Genomic DNA, 18,629 nt, shown 5'->3' on the forward strand with positions numbered 1-18,629 from the left:
GTCCTTGGTCTCCAGGAAACCAAGTTGCGCCCAACTGACCGTATTGCTTTTACCCACTATACCTCGGAGCGGTCTGACCTCACCCCTGTGGACGGTATTCCAGCTCATGGTGGAGTCATGTTGCTCGTTCGGGGCGATGTCTATTACCATCCCAACCCATTGACCACCCCACTCCAAGCAATAGCTGTCCGTATTACTCTTTCTGCCTTTACTTTTTCTGTTTGTACTGTCTACACTCCTTCGTCATCCGCAGTTAGTCGGGCTGACATGATGCACCTGATTGTTCAGCTTCCTCCGCCGTTTTTATTGTTTGGCGACTTCAATGTCCATCATCCCCTTTGGGGCTCTCCTGCATCCTGTCAGAGAGGCTCCCTCTTGGCGGATGTCTTCAACCATCTCAATCTTGTCTGCCTCAATACTGGCGCCCCGACTTTCCTCTCGGACTCTACTCATACGTACTCCCACTTGGACCTCTCGATCTGTTCTACCACTCTTGCCCGTCGGTTCGAGTGGTATGTCCTTTCTGACACCTATTCGAGCGACCATTTCCCCTGTGTCGTTCGTCTTCTGCACCACATCCCATCCCCACGTCTTTCGAGCTGGAACATACCGAAAGCTGACTGGGGACTTTACTCCTCCCTGGCGACCTTTCCGGACCACGATTTTCTCAGTTGTGACAGTCAGGTCGAATACCTCATGGCTGTTATCATCAATGCTGCCGAACATTCCATTCCTCGTACTACCTCTTCTTCACGTCGCGTTTCCGTCCCCTGGTGGAATGAGGCTTGTAGAGACACTATCCGTGCTTGACGGCGTGCTCTACGCACCTTTCGGTGCCATCCTACGTTGGCGAATTGTATTTGGTGCAAATGATTCCAAGCGCAGTGCCGTAGAGTCATCAAAGACAGCAAAAAAGCTTGTTGGGCCTCTTTCACCAGCTCCTTTAACAGTTTTACTCCCTCTTCTGTCATCTGGGGTTGCCTGTGGCAGCTGTCGGGCATTAAGGCGCACTCCTCGGTACCTTTCCTGACTTCAGGTAATGAGGTACTTGTTGATCCTGTGGATGTCTCCAACGCCTTCGGCCGCTTTTTCGCGGAGGTTTCAAGCTCCACCCATTACCACCCTGCCTTCCTCCCAGGAAAGAAGCAGAAGAGGCTCGGCGACCTTCCTTCCACTCGCTGAATCTGGAAAATTATAATGCCCCCTTTACTATGTGGGAACTCGAACATGCACTTGCAGTGTCCCGGTCCTCTGCTCCGGGGCCAGATGCCATTCACGTTCAGATGCTGACACACCTTTCTCCGGCAGGCAAAAGCTTTCTTCTTCGTACCTACAATCGCGTCTGGACCAAACGTCAAGTCCCCATGCGTTGGCGTGATGCCGTCGTCATTCCTATACCCAAACCCGGGAAGGATAGACACCTTCCTTCTAGTTACCGCCCCCATTTCTCTTACAAGCTGTGTCTGTAAGGTGATGGAGCGCATGGTTAACGCTCGGTTAGTTTGGATTCTTGAATCTCGATGGCTACTTACCAATGTTAAATGCGGCTTTTGTCACCGCTGCTCCGCTGTTGACCACCTTGTGACCTTGTCGACATTCATCATGACCAACTTTTTGCGAAAGCGCCAAATGGTAGCCATGTTCTTTGATTTGGAGAAGGTTTATGATACCTGTTGGAGAGGAGGTATCCTCCGCACTATGCACAGGTGGGGTCTACGCGGTCGCCTGCCCCTTTTTATTGATTCTTTTTTAACAGATCGAAAGTTTAGGGTCCTTGTGGGTTCCGTATTGTCCGACGTCTTCCTCCAGGAGAACGGAGTGCCTCAGGGCTCCGTCTTGAGCGTAGCCCTTTTTGCCATAGCGATCAATCCAATTATGGATTGCATTCCACCTAATGTCTCAGGCTCTCTTTTTGTCGATGACTTCGCGATCTACTGCAGTGCCCAGAGAACATGCCTCCTGGAGCGCTGCCTTCAGTGTTATCTTGACAGCCTATACTCATGGAGTGTGGCTAATGGCTTCCGGTTCTCTGAAGAGAAGACGGTTTGCATCAACTTTTGGTGATTCCTTCCGGCATCCTTACATCTCGGTCCCGTTGTTCTCCCATTCGTGGAAACAACTAAGTTTCTCGGCTCACACTGGACAGGAAACTTTGTTGGTCCCCACACGTCTCTTATTTGGCTCCCGTTGTACACGTTCCCTTAATATCCTCAGAGTTCTTAGTGGTTCATCTTGGGGAGCGGATCGCACTGTCCTGCTTCGCTTGTATTGGTCCATAGTCCGATCAAAGCTGGATTGTGGGAGCCTCGTCTGCTCGGCCATCCCTCTTATGCCGTCTTAACTGCATCCACCATTGAGGGTTAGTCTTGTAACCGGAGCATTCTAGACTAGTCCCGTCGAGAGTCTTTATGCTGAAGCTGCCGAATTACAATTGACCTTCCAGCGCGGCGTACTGCTTTGTCGGTATGCCTGCCGGCTGTTGTCAATCCCGACCACCCCTCTTATCAGTCCTTCTTCGCTGATTCTCTCGACCGTCAGTATGGGTTGTACGTGTCTGCCCTGCTGCCCCCTGGAGTCTGCTTTTGTTGCCTGCTTCACCAATTGGATTTTGCCCTCCCTACCACCTTCAGAGATTGTGAGAGCCCGACACTACCTTGGCTCCAGGCTCCGGTTCATATTCATCTCTACCTCAGCTCGCTCCCGAAGGAAGGTACTCCGGCTGCAGTGTATTGCTCATGGTTTGTGGAACTTCGTGCGCGACTTGCCAGTCACACCTTTATTTACACTGATGGCTCCAAAACTGACGATGGTGTCAGCTGTGCCTTTGTCGTCGGGGCCATCACCTTTAAATACCAGCTCCTCGACCAGTGTTCCAGCTTTACAGCCAAGCTTTTTGCTCTCCATCAGGCCATTCAGTATGCCCGCAGCCACCGCCATTCATCGTATGTACTCTGCTCTTCAGAGCCTGGGAGCTCCATATCCGGTCCATCCCTTGGTGCAACGGATCTGGCAGTCCCTCCATTCTTTTACTGATGATGGCTCACCTGTCAGCTTTCTGTGGGTTCTCGGCCATGTAGGAGTGCCTGGGAATGAGGCTGCTGATGCTGCAGCCAAGGCTGCAGTCCTCCTGCCTCGGCCAGCCTCCCATTGTGTCCCGTCATCTGACATTAGTGGGGTTGTTTGTAAGAGGCTTGTGTCATTGTGGTGGGATACTTGGTCATCACTTCAAGGAAACAAGCTCCGATCTGTAAAACTGTTCCCAACTGGTTGGACAACCTCCTCTCAACCATCTCGGCGAGAAGAGGTCCTTCTGACCAGGTTGCAGATTGGGCATTGCCGGTTTAGCCACCGCTAATTCAGTTGCTCTAATCCGAATCTATATGAACACAACCACGATCTATCTTTCTTCGCATCTGAACAGCTACTGCCAAATTGTGCCATATGGATTCTGTGCACCACCACCATCAGTTTTTTTGAAATGTGCAGGTCAGAACTTTCCTGGCAACATATCCTTTCTATAACCCCTCTGACCCCAACCTCAATTAGTCCCTGTCTCCCAGCTATCTCTGTCCTCTTCCCTGCTCTCATCCCAGCCCCACACGTTTTTCCATACCCTAAGTCAGTTGCGTAATCCTTAGTCCTATTCCTCTCTCTGATTCTCTTTGCCAAACCCCCTCCCCCTCCCTCAAGCACTGCATCCTGATACTGCACCTGGCAGCCAACTATCCTGTCACCACCACATCTTCCTCCACTTACGTAGGGAGCTCTAGAGTATTTTCTCCCCACCCCTATCCTGCCATCCTTCCTGATCCCTGACTCATATCTCCTTTATACTCCCACATCCACCCCAGTCAAGATTACTACTCATTGCAGTGAGGCCAAGTGCCCAGTGATGGTAGTCAGTAACCATGTTTGTTCAAAATTGCTCTCTCTCTCTCTCTCTCTCTCTCTCTCTCTCTCTCTCTCTCTCTCTCTCTCTCTCTCTCTGTCTGTCTGTCTGTCTGTGTGTGTGTGTGTGTGTGTGGGGGGGGGGGGGGGGGGACACCTGCTGCTCAGTACTTCCCTATATTGTGATTAGCGTTCTATCCAGTTCATATAGCTACCGTTATTCCATTCCAGATTTTCCACTGTTTGCATATAAATGACATTAAGTGACTACATGAACATTTTTATTCCTCTCAATTAGGCAATTATTGTGCATATTTTACCACTTGATGCAGCTGGATGCTTGGGATACTTTTATTATTTTATATTGCCATGAGATCATGCACTTTTACAAGCAGTACAGTTGTCTTAACACATTTGCTCTTTTATAGATGTTTGAGGTACAGAAATTTTCCCATATTTAATACACACAGGTAATTTCGCAAAATATGCTTACAACTCTCTTAACAGAAGAGTAAAAAAATTAGTTTTGGTGAAGTAAATACATTTTGGAAAACACACCTCCCAATCTGAGATTAAAAGTTTAAAATAAATGTGTGATATATGTTGACTTAGAGCAGCACGCCATTGAGTTCTTACAAATACCACTTAAAATGTGGGTTGCTCTGCAAGATGAAAAATATTAGTAGAGACAGAAAAGCAAGCCAGTCTATCAGGCAAGGGACTAGATTAGAAGACATAATTATGACAGAAATAAAATGGATATGGATCGAATGTGTAGCCAGGTAAAAGAATGATAATGTACCAAGGAATTCCTGCCTTCATCGCAAGGTATAAGAAAAGACCAGAAGTATGGCATTGCAAAAAATGTGGGAGAATATTGGACTTGTGTGGCTGAAGATTAACGATGGGGATGTGTAGAAGCCTTTGTGTGTTAGTGGATGATGATGATGATGATGATGATGATGATGATGATGATGATGATGATGATGATGATGGTAACTACATTTTTTGTGTGCTCTTACCTGTTTTATTGTTTCTGGTAGACTGAAGACCCCCTGAGTTTAACACTACACCACAATCTTTTTGAATGTCATTAAGTTTTTTCCTCCTTTTCAAATATACCAATGAAATGCGCTCACCAGATATATTCTTAATCATAAGCAATGTTATTGTGAAGATTGTTTGGATTATTACAACTGCATTTTGAAATTAACGTATTAACAGTTAATGATTTTATAGTTTGTAATAAACGCTGCTCAATTGGTTAAGAAGATAGGATGTAATCCAGTAACCTTCACATGAAAAGGGGTACCTAAGCTGCATCAATTAGTGGTTGTACGCTTCATTTTTTCCCCTTGTGTGGGATGCGACAAACACATGTTTTTGAACTCGGCAGCACCTGGATCGCTTTTGAATATACCAAAAACTGCTACATTTTTTCAGTTTTTCCAGTCATTGTGACCATGGAGGAGCACATTTTCAATGAAGTCCATTCTATACATTTTAAAACTAGATTGAATTTTCTGCAATTTGAGACCAAAATGGGCTCAGAAGACCTAATAGTTTCTGAGATACCACTTTTTAATTTTTGACAAATTTCCTAAACTTGAAAATTCTAAGTTAATTCTCATGTATCATCATATGAAACTGTCTTTATATATTCAATGACTTGTCTGAAATGATTCAGTTAACAAAATATTTATTCAGTTGAATGTTTTGAAGGGGGCCGATATTACATAGCGAGAGATCGGAACCTAATAAAATTTCTGTGAACCTAATACCTTAAGTGAGTTGATAAAAAAAGTAGAAACAGAAATGAGATCATCATGAATTATTTGAGGTGAAGCTGATACAAAGAAGCTGTGCAATTGGTATTTGAAGCACTGTCCACTCCGTATAACAATGTGTTATTGTCCTGAAGCAGTGGAGCTGTAGGAGAGAAAGGGGCCAACTGTCATATGGCCAGAGATATTGGGAAGAAGGCAGTGTTGTAGGTTAACGGGGGAGGGGGGGAGACTTCCAAAATACCAAATTCAAGTGTCAAACCAAAGTTACCTCTTTCTTCTGCTGCTCATACTGTTACTATTGGCAACTGGCAAATATTATCAACCCACTCACACTGTTTCACAGGATATGTGTTTTGAAAAAATCATATGCACAATTAAAGAACTTCTTCACGCATGAGCTTTAACCATTCACAGCATCTCTTCTCACTTGAGGGAATGAGGAAGGGCAATAAGCTTTTGTTATGCGCAGCATTCCAACCTATCAGTAGTGGTGAGTTTCAAGGAAATACTAAATTTGTTGTTGTAGGTGGTGGTAATCTCCCTCACAAAGTTGTGTGGTGCAAGCGCTTCTCATTTGAGTTGTTAGCTGCCTGATATGTACAATATCTCGAGGCATGGTATGGTCAGAATGTAGCTATAGTATTGATGGTTATCCAACATGGCCTGACCACAGCAGTACAGAGAGCTTAGAATGTAATTGCCGAACTCAGGAAAATTCTCCTCCTGAGGTGGTATATGAGGAAACAACTACTTCCAATGTTTCTCAAGAATTTTTTTAATCCAATGATAAAAACAAATCATACAGCTGCTGAAGGTGAAATTTGAAGCCAAATGCTTTGAGGTTTATCAGGCCAAAGATGATGATGCTGATATGCTTATCATTACTACAGCTATCAGAAAGGCCTCCAATTTTCAGGTCGTGATTATTGCAGAGGGGGATGCAGAATTGTTAGTCATCTTCACTGGTCCCAGGGGTCCCACAAGGGCTGCCTTATATCTTCAGAAGTGTGGAAGAGGCAAAACAACAGGTGTGTTCCACTCAACTACTTCAATATTTGCAGACAGTCACATCATCACTTTCACTTATGCCTTCAGTGGCTGTGATTCTGCCTCATGCTTCTTTGGCCAGGGGAAACTGAAGTTGCTTCAAATACTACAGAAGCATGTAGAACTTAAAGAGGCAGCTGCAGTTGTTCCTAATACAGTTGTGATGCATGCCGAAGTAGCTGAAGCCAGAGAGAAAATCCTTATTGAGCTGTATGGTGGTGAAAGGTTCAGTCAAACCCCCAATGAGCAGCACTGCCTGCTCTTCACAAGGGCTGCAACCAAAACCAATTTCAACCTGGCCAGACTTCCTCCCATGCAAGATGCTTCAAAGCTGCAGGTACATTTGTTTTGCGTATACTACCAGGTGCAGAAGTAGCAGCAACTGGATTACAAAAAGAATCTGCTGGAATGGGGAAGGCTTGCTTCAGTCCAAGACCTTTCCCCAAAGATGATGTTGAGGGAAGTAGCCCCTCTCAAACCTGCTAAACATACTTTCTTGCAGCTGGAAGAAGGGGTGTGGAAATGCTAGCAGCTGCAGGAAAGCAGGTTTGAAGTGTTCAGTTGTCTACAGAACCTGCAATGACCAGTCCTGCAAAAACCTGCCTGGAATTGCTGCAGATGTTTAGGCTGCTCGAACAAATCGAGAAACAATATCAGGTATATTTACACTCATATTGTTGTTGAAAGTTACCATCATTTCTGTTAATTAATGCTTACCCAGATATTATTGATACCATTATTTCTATCAATGAATGCTTACCAATATGTTGCTTCATTTATACTAGGACTTTTTGACAAGGTTTTACCTTGGGGTAATTAACAAATATTTATTTTCCATTTCAGGGTGCTCAGGATGATGAAAATGGTACTGAAGGAAGCAGATTGATGGATCTTGTTGGACCTGGTCCTTTGAAGAGGAGAAAACACTTTTCATTTCCATTTCTTGTACACTATTATTCACTTAATTTACACTTTGTATACACTTGATGTAAACATTTGTTAAATAAATTTTTTTATATACTTTTTTCGTCAAATTCAGTCTCCTTGCTGTGAACAGTGACCTATCACCAAATATCCCATCCTCCCCCCCCCCCCCCCCCCCCCCCCACCTCCACCACCCTTCAAAATCTCCCATTGAACAAATGCGTACTTCGCTTATCATTTCAGAGTTGTTGAAAATACGAAGACTATGATTAAACATGAAAATTAGCTAAAAATTTTCGAGTTTCAAGAATTTTCCAAACTTTGAAAATTACGAACTATTTGGTCTTCATAGCCCATTTTGATCTCAAATTGTATCAAATTCAATATAGTTTTAAAATGTATAGGATGGTCTTTTGTCAAAAACATGATACGCCATGGTCAGAATGGGGAGAAAAGAAAAAGTGAAATCGTAGCAGTATTTGGGATATTCTAAATTGATCTGGGGACTCCTGAGATCATAAATGTGGATTTTGCATCTCGGACACTTTCTGTACAAGAAAGAAAAAAGAAACCTACTACCGCCACTTTACGAACTTACAATGTACTAGGTTACTGAATAAAAGATAAAAGTGGTATGTCAGCTGTTTTTACATACATGAAGAGGATTTGAGAGATTTGGGGAGGGGGGGGGGGGGGGGGGGCAGAAACAGATTGATGGCGGTGGCAGGAAGGATGGAAAGAGGCAACCACTCATCTGGAGCTGACTGATGCATGCTCAAATTGTAACTGCTCAGAAAATTGCATATTATGTCCTCAAAGCAATTTTCCTCTTATTGAATCAGTGAAGAGAAATTTGATATTGTGGATGGCTGGAAATCACAAAAAAAGATAACAAACATCAATGCTTCATTCGCCTTTGCAACTAAGCAAGTCAGCTATTGCTGAATATTGTACCAGCACCTGACATTCAATTTAATATGATGAAACAATTACTTTCACCAAAGCAACTTCTGTTTGGGAGTCCATTATTAGAGAGTACATGGAAATACAGATGGTGGAAAATGTGATGAAGCCAGATAGTGGCGACCAGTTGGATAATGTGTGGAACCGTATCTATCATTTGCTGTAATAGAAGACAATAGAGTATGCCAATGGCTGCAGTGAACTGCAACCCTGAGAACAGCTGAGTTCCACAATTCCACTAGAGAGGGCACTGCCCACCAGGTAGTGTGATCAGTGTGTCACCACAATCTCAATGCATGGGTGGAACAGTCACAGTTCACTAATAAACTGCGGGATAGAGGATATCTTTGTCAATCTTTGATAGTTACCCTGATGATCATTGACAGATGCCCATTCAAAATGTTGCATAATGTAGTTAAGATGGCTGGCTGTATTTCCTTTGAACGCCCAGTTTGCCAGGAAAATTTATAAAGTTACACACTGTGTGTTCCTACAACACCCATAAATCAATCAGTTGCAGGCATGTGGAGGCCATGCCTCAGTGCTTTTTCCCCTTCGTCCTAGTATTTCCATGGATATAATATTTGCATCATATCATACATTGTGATCATATTGAATGCCATGATGAATCTTTGAAAAGGGAAACATCTAGTTACTATCTCAATAATGATCTATTCACACAGCTGGTTTGTTTCTAAATGATATGCGTTTTCTTTATGGATGAAAAATCTGAGGATAAAAATAAACTAGAATAACCTTCCGTTTGTGACAAAACTTTAATGGCATTAGAACACACAACAGGTAATATTCAGAATTTATGAAAATTATGAAGAACTTCTCTTTAGTTTACTGTGATGAAGTATTTTACTTTAAGTCATTAAAACACTATAATAATAATAAAATAATAATAATAATGCTCTGACCCTTAATTGATACTAGCTCCCAAAAGTTTACCTATTCTCTTCTTTCTCTTTATGTGACAGTAAATCTATTCATTCTGTTGCAGATGTTGGAGTTCCTTTGTTCTTGGCCTGTGACATTTCATGGAGCATTGGTGCTTTTGCTAACATGGAGTGGAATCTTACATGTTGTAACAAACATCCACCTGGTAAAGTTCACAGCTTGACCAGACGTCCATCTCAGGTGAATGTCAATCATTTGAAATCCTTGTCACACACAATGCAGACTCAGGACAGGTAAATACCTATACAAATTAATTTCAAAACTTGCACGTATCAGAAAGCTTCTTGACAAATTGTCTGTTTCAGTGAAAAACTGGTAGCTATCAGCCCAAATGTGTCTGTGTGCAAAGAGGTGTCAGAGTGCCTCAGCAGCTGGTTTAACTACTTGCAGGTGAGTTGTCTGCTGCTATTGTATGTATACCATGAAGCTTTTATTTAAAATTATTTTACATAGACTTTTTATATTGGGCAATTTGTTAATCATATATTAGGCTACTATACCATAATGTACATGTTCCACCAACCATAACATTTGGAGGTAAAATTTTTGTATCATTATTGGATAGTCAATTTTAGATTTTTAATCTGCTTTATTAGTTTTGTGGGAATACCATTTTGTCAAATTACAGCTACAATGTCCTAATCATTACATTTTTAATCATTTAATTATTGCATTGACAAAACAAGATTTTTAATTGTGCATCAATGCTCATGATTTTGAAAGCCATGAATGTTAATTGCAGCTAAATTCACTAAGTCTGATAAGACAATTCTCAGTAATAATTAAAGTACATATGTCATTCAATGTTGGGGGTAAATAAGAATGAGATGCTACACTCCTGGAAATTGAAATAAGAACACCGTGAATTCATTGTCCCAGGAAGGGGAAACTTTATTGACACATTCCTGGGGTCAGATACATCACATGATCACACTGACAGAACCACAGGCACATAGACACAGGCAACAGAGCATGCACAATGTCGGCACTAGTACAGTGTATATCCACCTTTTGCAGCAATGCAGGCTGCTATTCTCCCATGGAGACGATCGTAGAGATGCTGGATGTAGTCCTGTGGAACGGCTTGCCATGCCATTTCCACCTGGCGTCTCAGTTGGACCAGCGTTCATGCTGGACGTGCAGACCGCGTGAGATGACGCTTCATCCAGTCCCAAAGATGCTCAATGGGGGACAGATCCGGAGATCTTGCTGGCCAGGGTAGTTGACTTACACCTTCTAGAGCACGTTGGGTGGCACGGGATACATGCGGACGTGCATTGTCTTGTTGGAACAGCAAGTTCCCTTGCCGGTCTAGGAATGGTAGAACGATGGGTTCGATGACGGTTTGGATGTACCGTGCACTATTCAGTGTCCCCTCGACGATCACCAGAGGTGTACGGCCAGTGTAGGAGATCGCTCCCCACACCATGATGCCGGGTGTTGGCCCTGTGTGCCTCGGTCGTATGCAGTCCTGATTGTGGCGCTCACCTGCACGGCGCCAAACACGCATACGACCATCATTGGCACCAAGGCAGAAGCGACTCTCATCGCTGAAGACGACACGTCTCCATTCGACCCTCCATTCACGCCTGTCGCGACACCACTGGAGGCGGGCTGCACGATGTTGGGGCGTGAGCGGAAGACGGCCTAACGGTGTGCGGGACCGTAGCCCAGCTTCATGGAGACGGTTGCGAATGGTCCTTGCCGATACCCCAGGAGCAACAGTGTCCCTAATTTGCTGGGAAGTGGCGGTGCAGTCCCCTACGGCACTGTGTAGGATCCTACGGTCCAGGCGTGCATCTGTGCGTCGCTGCGGTCCGGTCCCAGGTCGACGGGCACGTGCACCTTCCGCCGACCACTGGCAACAACATCGATGTACTGTGGAGACCTCACGCCCTACGTGTTGAGCAATTCGGCGGTACGTCCACCCGGCCTCCCGCAAACCCACTATACGCCCTCGCTCAAAGTCCGTCAACTGCACATACGGTTCACTTCCACGCTGTCGCGGCATGCTACTAGTGTTAAAGACTGCGATGGAGCTCCGTATGCCACGGCAAACTGGCTGACACTGACGGCGGCGGTGCACAAATGCTGCGCAGCTAGTGCCATTCGACGGCCAACACCGCGGTTCCTGGTGTGTCCGCTGTGCCGTGCGTGTGATCATTGCTTGTACAGCCCTCTCGCAGTGTCCGGAGCAAGTATGGTGTGTCTGACACACCGGTGTCAATGTGTTCTTTTTTCCATTTCCAGGAGTGTATTTCTAGTAGCGTAATAAAACAGAGCCCTCATACTGGTGCTTAAGCTAAGGAAAATCATTTGTGTTACAGTTTAGTATTTTTGTGGACTATCATCAGTTTTCTTTTATTGCTTGTTTCTTTGGATAGCAAGAATAGCTGAAATTAGAAGGGTAGGGTGAAAATTTCTCAAATTGGTACTGAAGTATAGTGCCTTTTTCTTAGATAAAAATTGTACTGAATTTTTTTTTTTACATAATAGACTTTTGAGTCAGTGCATGTCGTCCATTGCTTTTTCAGCACAATATTAACAAATGGTTGCTGATCTCTCTTTATTGGGCTCCAAATAATTTCTTGTCTCATATTTCTTTAGAAGGATGGTGGGTAGGACAAAGAGGATGCTAAATCTGGTAAATAGAATAGATCATCCCACAAATCATGTTTCATATCCTGCATTTTTTTTTTTCCTATTGCTAAAGCAGTTTTAGGGACAGGTGAATTTCCCTGATGAAAGTCTTCTTTCTTCCCTTCCAGATCTCTTTACATTTATTTCTTCATTCCCTTGCTCCTGAAGATTTGTGCAGTATTTCCTGTTTATTGTTTTACCCATTACACGGGAATTGGTAAGAAGAATTTCTGTTGCATCACAGAAAACACCTCCCTGGAACATGAAATATACTTCATCTTCTTTGGTGCAGGGCTGCCACATTCCACCTATTACTTTGATTACTGTTCTGTTTAACTCAGGAAGTAGTGGACCCATCCCTCACCCACAGTAACAGGCTATCCAAATCAGTTGGATTCTTTTTAAAATGATCCAGACATTCCTTAAAAATTTGTCTTTAGATTTGATTTCGGTCATTGTTCAACAAAGGTGGCACATTGTTTCTGTAATGTGATGTGTGCAGTACTCTTTATGTGATACACCTAAGGTGACATCTAACTCATACACACATTATCATCTATTGTTCAATTTCACATTGTACCCATATTCAAGGTTTTCATTTCTGGTACCAGTTTTGGAACTTTTTTGGCGTGCATTGTTCTCAAGGGTAGTATGAACATGACTAAATACTGCTGTGAAATAACTGAAAATGAAGAAGCAGATTTGTAAATCACCTGACTTTCATCAGATTCAGTTGTGGACAATAAACCGTCCCAAACAAAGAATTTTAAGGTGGTATATTATTCCAGTTTACCACTTTCAGCAGAACACACACATCAAAAAAATATTTTAAAAATCTGTATAAACAATGTTTTATTCAAGTTACTTTGGTATTTGGACTGCATTAATGCAAAACCTTTACCAGCACAACTTTAGTATCTGCACAGGTGTGACAATGCCACTTCACTGCACAGGCAATGCAGATAATTCACAGGCTGATGGTAGCTCGACACTAGGGCTGATGGTAGCTCGACACTAGCTGGAGAACAGAACCCTTTGAGAGGGGAATGAATCTGCTGTGTGAGATGATCCATGGGAAGCAGAACGTCTGAACCCACATGGAGATGAGGACGGGAAGAACTCAGCACATGGTCAGCACGGATGGCTAACGGCTAAGAACTTAGCACAACAGATGGTACGAAATGCGAGGTGAGGTCCGCAAAGGTCAAACCCTGAGTAGGCATTGGCCCACCCAGCATACTGCCACCTGCAGGTAAACACCTTCGCCACTGGGTCTGCCTATACCATGTGTCACAAGCACACTCTATGACAGGTTTCTGTATTATTTAGCTGCACTACTCACTCTCATCTGCGTCTATTGTTATGTGTGCTGGTGGAGATACTAAATCTCTCCTCCCTGTAAAAGCTATATACGGTCAAAAATAATCAGGCTAGGGCCATGACCTATGGCACAGAACAGGAGAGGCCTCTGGAGAACCTGATGATGGACCAACTGCCAGAGGAGCAACGCCAATGCTGATGACTCTGCCAGAAGCACATGGAAGCTGTGGCACTTGGGGTCTGCCAGCAGCAGTGGAGGTCATGCCGTGTCCATTGGTCAGGAGGTGGGGAGTAGGAGGTGGCGGAGGATGAGGATGAGAAGGGTGGATCAAAATCCATGGGCTCCACACTGGCAGGTGCAGGGTGCGGACTTCAGTGGGGGTCGTTGCTGCTAGCAATGGGAGGACTGCGGGGTGCGGATAGGGAGTGGTAACAGGGCAGCATGCTGCTGCACGTGGGAACCCTCACCTGGAAAAACATCATGACTCAACCTGCCATCCAACAGATCAAGGGGGTGATATCCCAGTGGTAAATCAGCTACACCTTACCAGCAGCCACCACAAATGACTGCCGATCCTTATGGCCCACCAGGACACCCAGCCGCCACTCCAGTGGACGGCCAAAGGGCTTGGCCCAAATGGTGAGGAAAATGCGGCAGTTTGCAGTCGCCCACAGGATGCGTCTCAGGGTGCAACAAATCCAGGAGACTCCAAGGCTTGCACTAATGCAAACATTCTGTTAGAGTGAATGTACTGTCAAGCTTTGCCCCGTGTGTAGCCAAATAGTTGAACAATGCATCGTCACAGGAAGTGGCTAACATGAACTTTTTCATTTGAGTCTTAAATGTACGCATCAAGTGCTCGACGTATAGATTAGTAGCCGGGCGAAATGGGGTAGTAATTGGGTGCTGGAAACCATTACCAATGCAGAAGTCATCAAACTTCTGTGACACAGATTGCTAACCGTTTTCAGGTACCAGCATTCTGGGGATCCCTCAATGCAAAAATGACTTACAACAAGTGAACTGTGACAGTCAACAACGTAGAGGATAGCTTGGTTATGTATGTGAAGCTGGACAATACAACAACCACGTGCTGCCCAAAAAGGAGTGCCAAACCTAATGAGCACCCTGTTCCAAGGATGCTCCATTTCCAACCAAGGAGAGAATTTGCGTGGTCATGTAGCCTGGTTCTGAAAATAAGCTCTGCAAGAATGTGGTGCCATTGGCTTCAGACGAGTCATACCCCAGCATGATGCATGCAGCAACTGAGTATGCAAGGACACAACACAGGTTGAATGATCACATGATAGTGTTGCTCCTCCGTGGCAAGCATGAGAACCCCCTTGAAAATGTTGAGCCGATCACATAGAAAGACAAACAATAGCCATACACAAAGAGACGTGATCCGGCCAATCCAACTGAACCACAAAAATAATTTTCCCGAAAGCAGGTCAACAGCCATGGCGATCGTGGCTTCTCATGCGATCAATGGAAAGTCAAGTAGGGTTTGTTGCAAGGCATCATCCAACATGAACACAAGATGTCATCAAGGTAACTGATGGTCCGTGACCCAGATGTCATCAAGGTAACTGATGCAACAGTGCTCCAAATACCATTGTTAAATTCCCAGCACAGACAAGATTCCAGAAAGCAAGTGATTAAACAGGTAAAGCCCAAAGGGGGCATTGAGAACCAGGAAGATTTGAGAAACTACGTCCAACATGAACTGCAGGTAAGTATTGCACAGGTCAGGCTGAGGAAAATACTGGCCTCTGACAACATTGCCAATAACTCTGCCTGGCATGGAATGGGATATGAATCTGTGATATATTGTGCGTTGACTGTCCATTTGAAATCACCACGAAGGCACTTATCACCGTCTGGCTTCTGCATCACCACCAAAGTGGTGGCCCACTCACTCAATGAAATAGGAGAAATGACACTGATCCTGCTGACACTGCAACTCAGCCTTTACCTTGTCACACATGGTGAAGGGAATGAGGTGGGGATGACAAAATTTGGTTGTTGCCAAATGCTTAAGAAACATGGCCTCTAAATTTTCTGTACAGCCCAAGGTGTTATACAGCTGGCCATAGGACTGCAGTAATGAGTCCATATCGTGAAAAGGAATGGATTGCGACACTAAATACTCTTTAATGATCTGAACAGAAAATGCTTTTGCCTTCAGGGGTTCATCATTTGTTTGGTGACCACAGGGTTCCTGAGCTGGGGACTGGTATGTGCCACCAGTCCTCTGTTACCGTTAGCTCTGGATATGCTTCAGCAACCACCATGCGGTGCAGCGGTGGAACGTTGTGTGTCTCAGGGAATGGGGATCTTGGATCGAGTGCCCGGATCGTGAGGACAGAATAAACCTCTGAAAAACCTGTCGATCTCAAGGTGTGCTGCATGCTGATGGAATGCATGACTGTTGAGGTGGTACAGTCATTAGCGGGCAACCTCTCGGTAACCTGCCTCACATCAGTTGTATAAGGCTTACTCATGCATATGGGGCTCTGTCTGAGTGGACCCCTCTTTCCCTAGCTACTCATGGGACCAGAATGGATCGTCTGAAATTTTTGTTACCCCTTTCGAGTGGAAAGGGTGGGCCGCTGGATGGTACCAACACTCTGTCTAACAAGGTGGCTCGTGTAGCCAGTTCTTCTGATTCAGTCAGTAGTAACAGACTGCATGCTGTTTCTCAGACTGTTTCTTATAGTTAAAATAAAAAGATGGTACTTTTGAAAAAGTTTCGTTATTTTACATACAGAAAGGCTTAGAAGGCATTGCTGGCACCTTAAAATCTGTTAAGCGCTTGCACAATGGGACCCTGTTGGTTGAAACATCTAGCTCCCAGCAAGTAAAGAACCTTCAGAATGCCTAAGGGAGTATGCGATAGACACTGAATTGCACAACACCTTGAACCAAAGCAACGGTGTTGTGACTTGCAGGGATCTAGTTGACATTACCTGAGAAGAATTGAAAGCTGAATGGTCACAGGAAGCCATTGTTGATATGCAACACATTATGAAATGGGTGGATGGTGATCTTGTAAAATCAGACTCTTTTATCCTTACTTTTAACAGCACCGAACTTCCAGAGCATGAGAAGGCAGGTTTCCTATGCCTAAGTGTACGACCTTATTACCCAAATCCAATCTGGTGCTTTAAATGCCATCACTCTTAGCTGTAAAGGAGAAACCACTTGCAGGAAATGTGGTAAAGCCCCCCATGACAGAGTTGGTTGCTCCTCTCCTCCAAAGTGTGTCAGCTGCTCTGGGGATCATCCTGTGTGGAACAGTGACTGCAGGGTTTCCCTTAAGGAATGGAAGATCCAGGAGATCAAAACCCTTATGGCGAAGCTATACAAGTCCATGCAGCCTCCCCCCCCCCCCCCCCCCCCCTTGAACTTCAGAAAAGGCTGTTGTTGCTGACATTGTGGATCTTCCTGCCTCTCCACAGGTCAAGTGTTTTGCACAGCCCAGCATTGCTACACCCCCTACCCCTTCTAAGGTTGTGGCTCAAAAGCCACCTCAAACACAAAAATCAAAATTGAAGGCAAAGAATCTCCTGCTGAAGGATGCAGGAGGTACACAGTCCGATGATGTCGACATCATTCTATCTGACGTCTGTCTTGAATCTTCTTCAGAGGCAATGGAGGTTGATGTCAGACTGGGGCAATCATCTCACCCCAAAATTGAGCCTCCACTCATTGTGGGCTCCAGCCCCTTGCAGAAATCTGGGTGAAGGTACTAACGCCCTGATAGATGGCTCCCATTATACAATGGAACATGAATGGATTCAGGACACATGTGGAGAAACTGAAACTCCTAGCACAGCAACACGCCCTGTGCTTGTGTTTACAGGAAACACATTTAAAAGCATCTGATGGCCCTGTACTACAGGGCTATACACTATATTGCAAGGATGACCTGACTGGGGAAAGGGCCAAAGGAGGGGTTGCTGTGTTTGTCAATAATGGGCACCACTCTTGTGCTCTCCCCCTGGATACCGACCTGCAAGAGTTGCAGTTGAAATTCATTCACGTTGGAGGCTTACATTTTGCTGTATTTATTTACTTCTATGTGATGCAGTAGACTCTGAGACTGTCATGGTCTTATGGAACAACTGCCCAGACCATTTCTCCTTCTGGGAGACTTCAATGCCCATCATGTCCTGTGGGGCTCGACCTCTACTTGCCCTTGTGGTTGAGTTTTGGAGAGCCTCCAACGTGCAAGAGCTGTGCATCCTAAACACTGGTACTCAGACTCATTTTTGTGCTGCTACTGAGTCATTCTCAGCCATTGACCTATCTCTTTGTTCTCCAACCCTTGCCAGCTCTGTTCACTGGGAGGTCATTGACGACCTTCGTTTCAGCGACCATTTCCCAATCTCCATTTACCTACTGGATAGTGCATTGCTGGAGCAGGGGCCAGCAACATGGATGATTGGCAAGGCTAACTGGACAATGTTCAGCCACAGCTGTGTTTGAACACCGTGACTGCGTCCAGGAATGGATGGACCACATCATGCACGCTGCTGACAGAGTATCATTCTGCCATCTGGGACAGGCATGCAGCTCTTTGCCAGTTTAAATGCTGCCCAACACTTTACAACCTCACAGCCTTTCAAATCACGAGAGCCAAGGCCCACTATGTCATTAACAAGAGCAAAAAAACAGCCATGGCAAGAGTTCCTGGACTCTATCAACCGTTTCACTTGTTCTACAAAATTATGGGAAGCCATCTGGAGGATATCTGGTAAACACAGTCGTTTACCAATAGCAGCAGTGCTGAAACAGGGGCATCTCCAAATGATACCCAGAGACATCACTCAGATGCTGGCCAAATATTTTGCAAATACTACAGCTGACGCAAGCCAGGATCCAGCATTTAGACACTACTGTACAACTGTCGAGAAGGGAAGTTGCACTTCAGATCCAACTGTTCTGAAGTCAACAACTCTCCTTCCTCCATTTAGGAGCTCAAGTCAGCATTGTCTGAGACTCGCATTACTGCACTCAGTCATGACCAAATCCACTACTGCATGCTTCGCCATTTGTCAGTGACGTCAAAGAAAATCCACCTCAAATGTTTT

At 44.7% G+C, this 18,629-nt stretch overlaps 1 protein-coding gene across 5 annotated transcripts in view; it reads left to right on the forward strand.

Annotated features, from left to right (window-relative positions):
- The window catches only part of LOC126266879 (uncharacterized), a 268,806-nt gene that overhangs the window by 28,490 nt on the left and 221,687 nt on the right, over window positions 1-18,629 (forward strand). For 4 of the 5 annotated variants that reach the window (XR_007548941.1, XM_049971539.1, XM_049971537.1 and 1 more), the window contains 2 exons: window positions 9,616-9,805; window positions 9,878-9,962. Coding sequence is in view for 3 of the 5 variants with exons in the window: in XM_049971539.1 (XP_049827496.1) it covers window positions 9,678-9,805; window positions 9,878-9,962 (213 nt within the window). In the remaining 2 variants the exon portion in view is untranslated. The remainder of the gene's footprint in view (window positions 1-9,615; window positions 9,806-9,877; window positions 9,963-18,629) is intronic. The other variant, XM_049971540.1, reaches the window with a different exon arrangement.

Source organism: Schistocerca gregaria, chromosome 4 (genome assembly GCF_023897955.1).
Source record: "Schistocerca gregaria isolate iqSchGreg1 chromosome 4, iqSchGreg1.2, whole genome shotgun sequence".
Classification (NCBI taxonomy): Eukaryota; Metazoa; Arthropoda; class Insecta; order Orthoptera; family Acrididae; genus Schistocerca; species Schistocerca gregaria.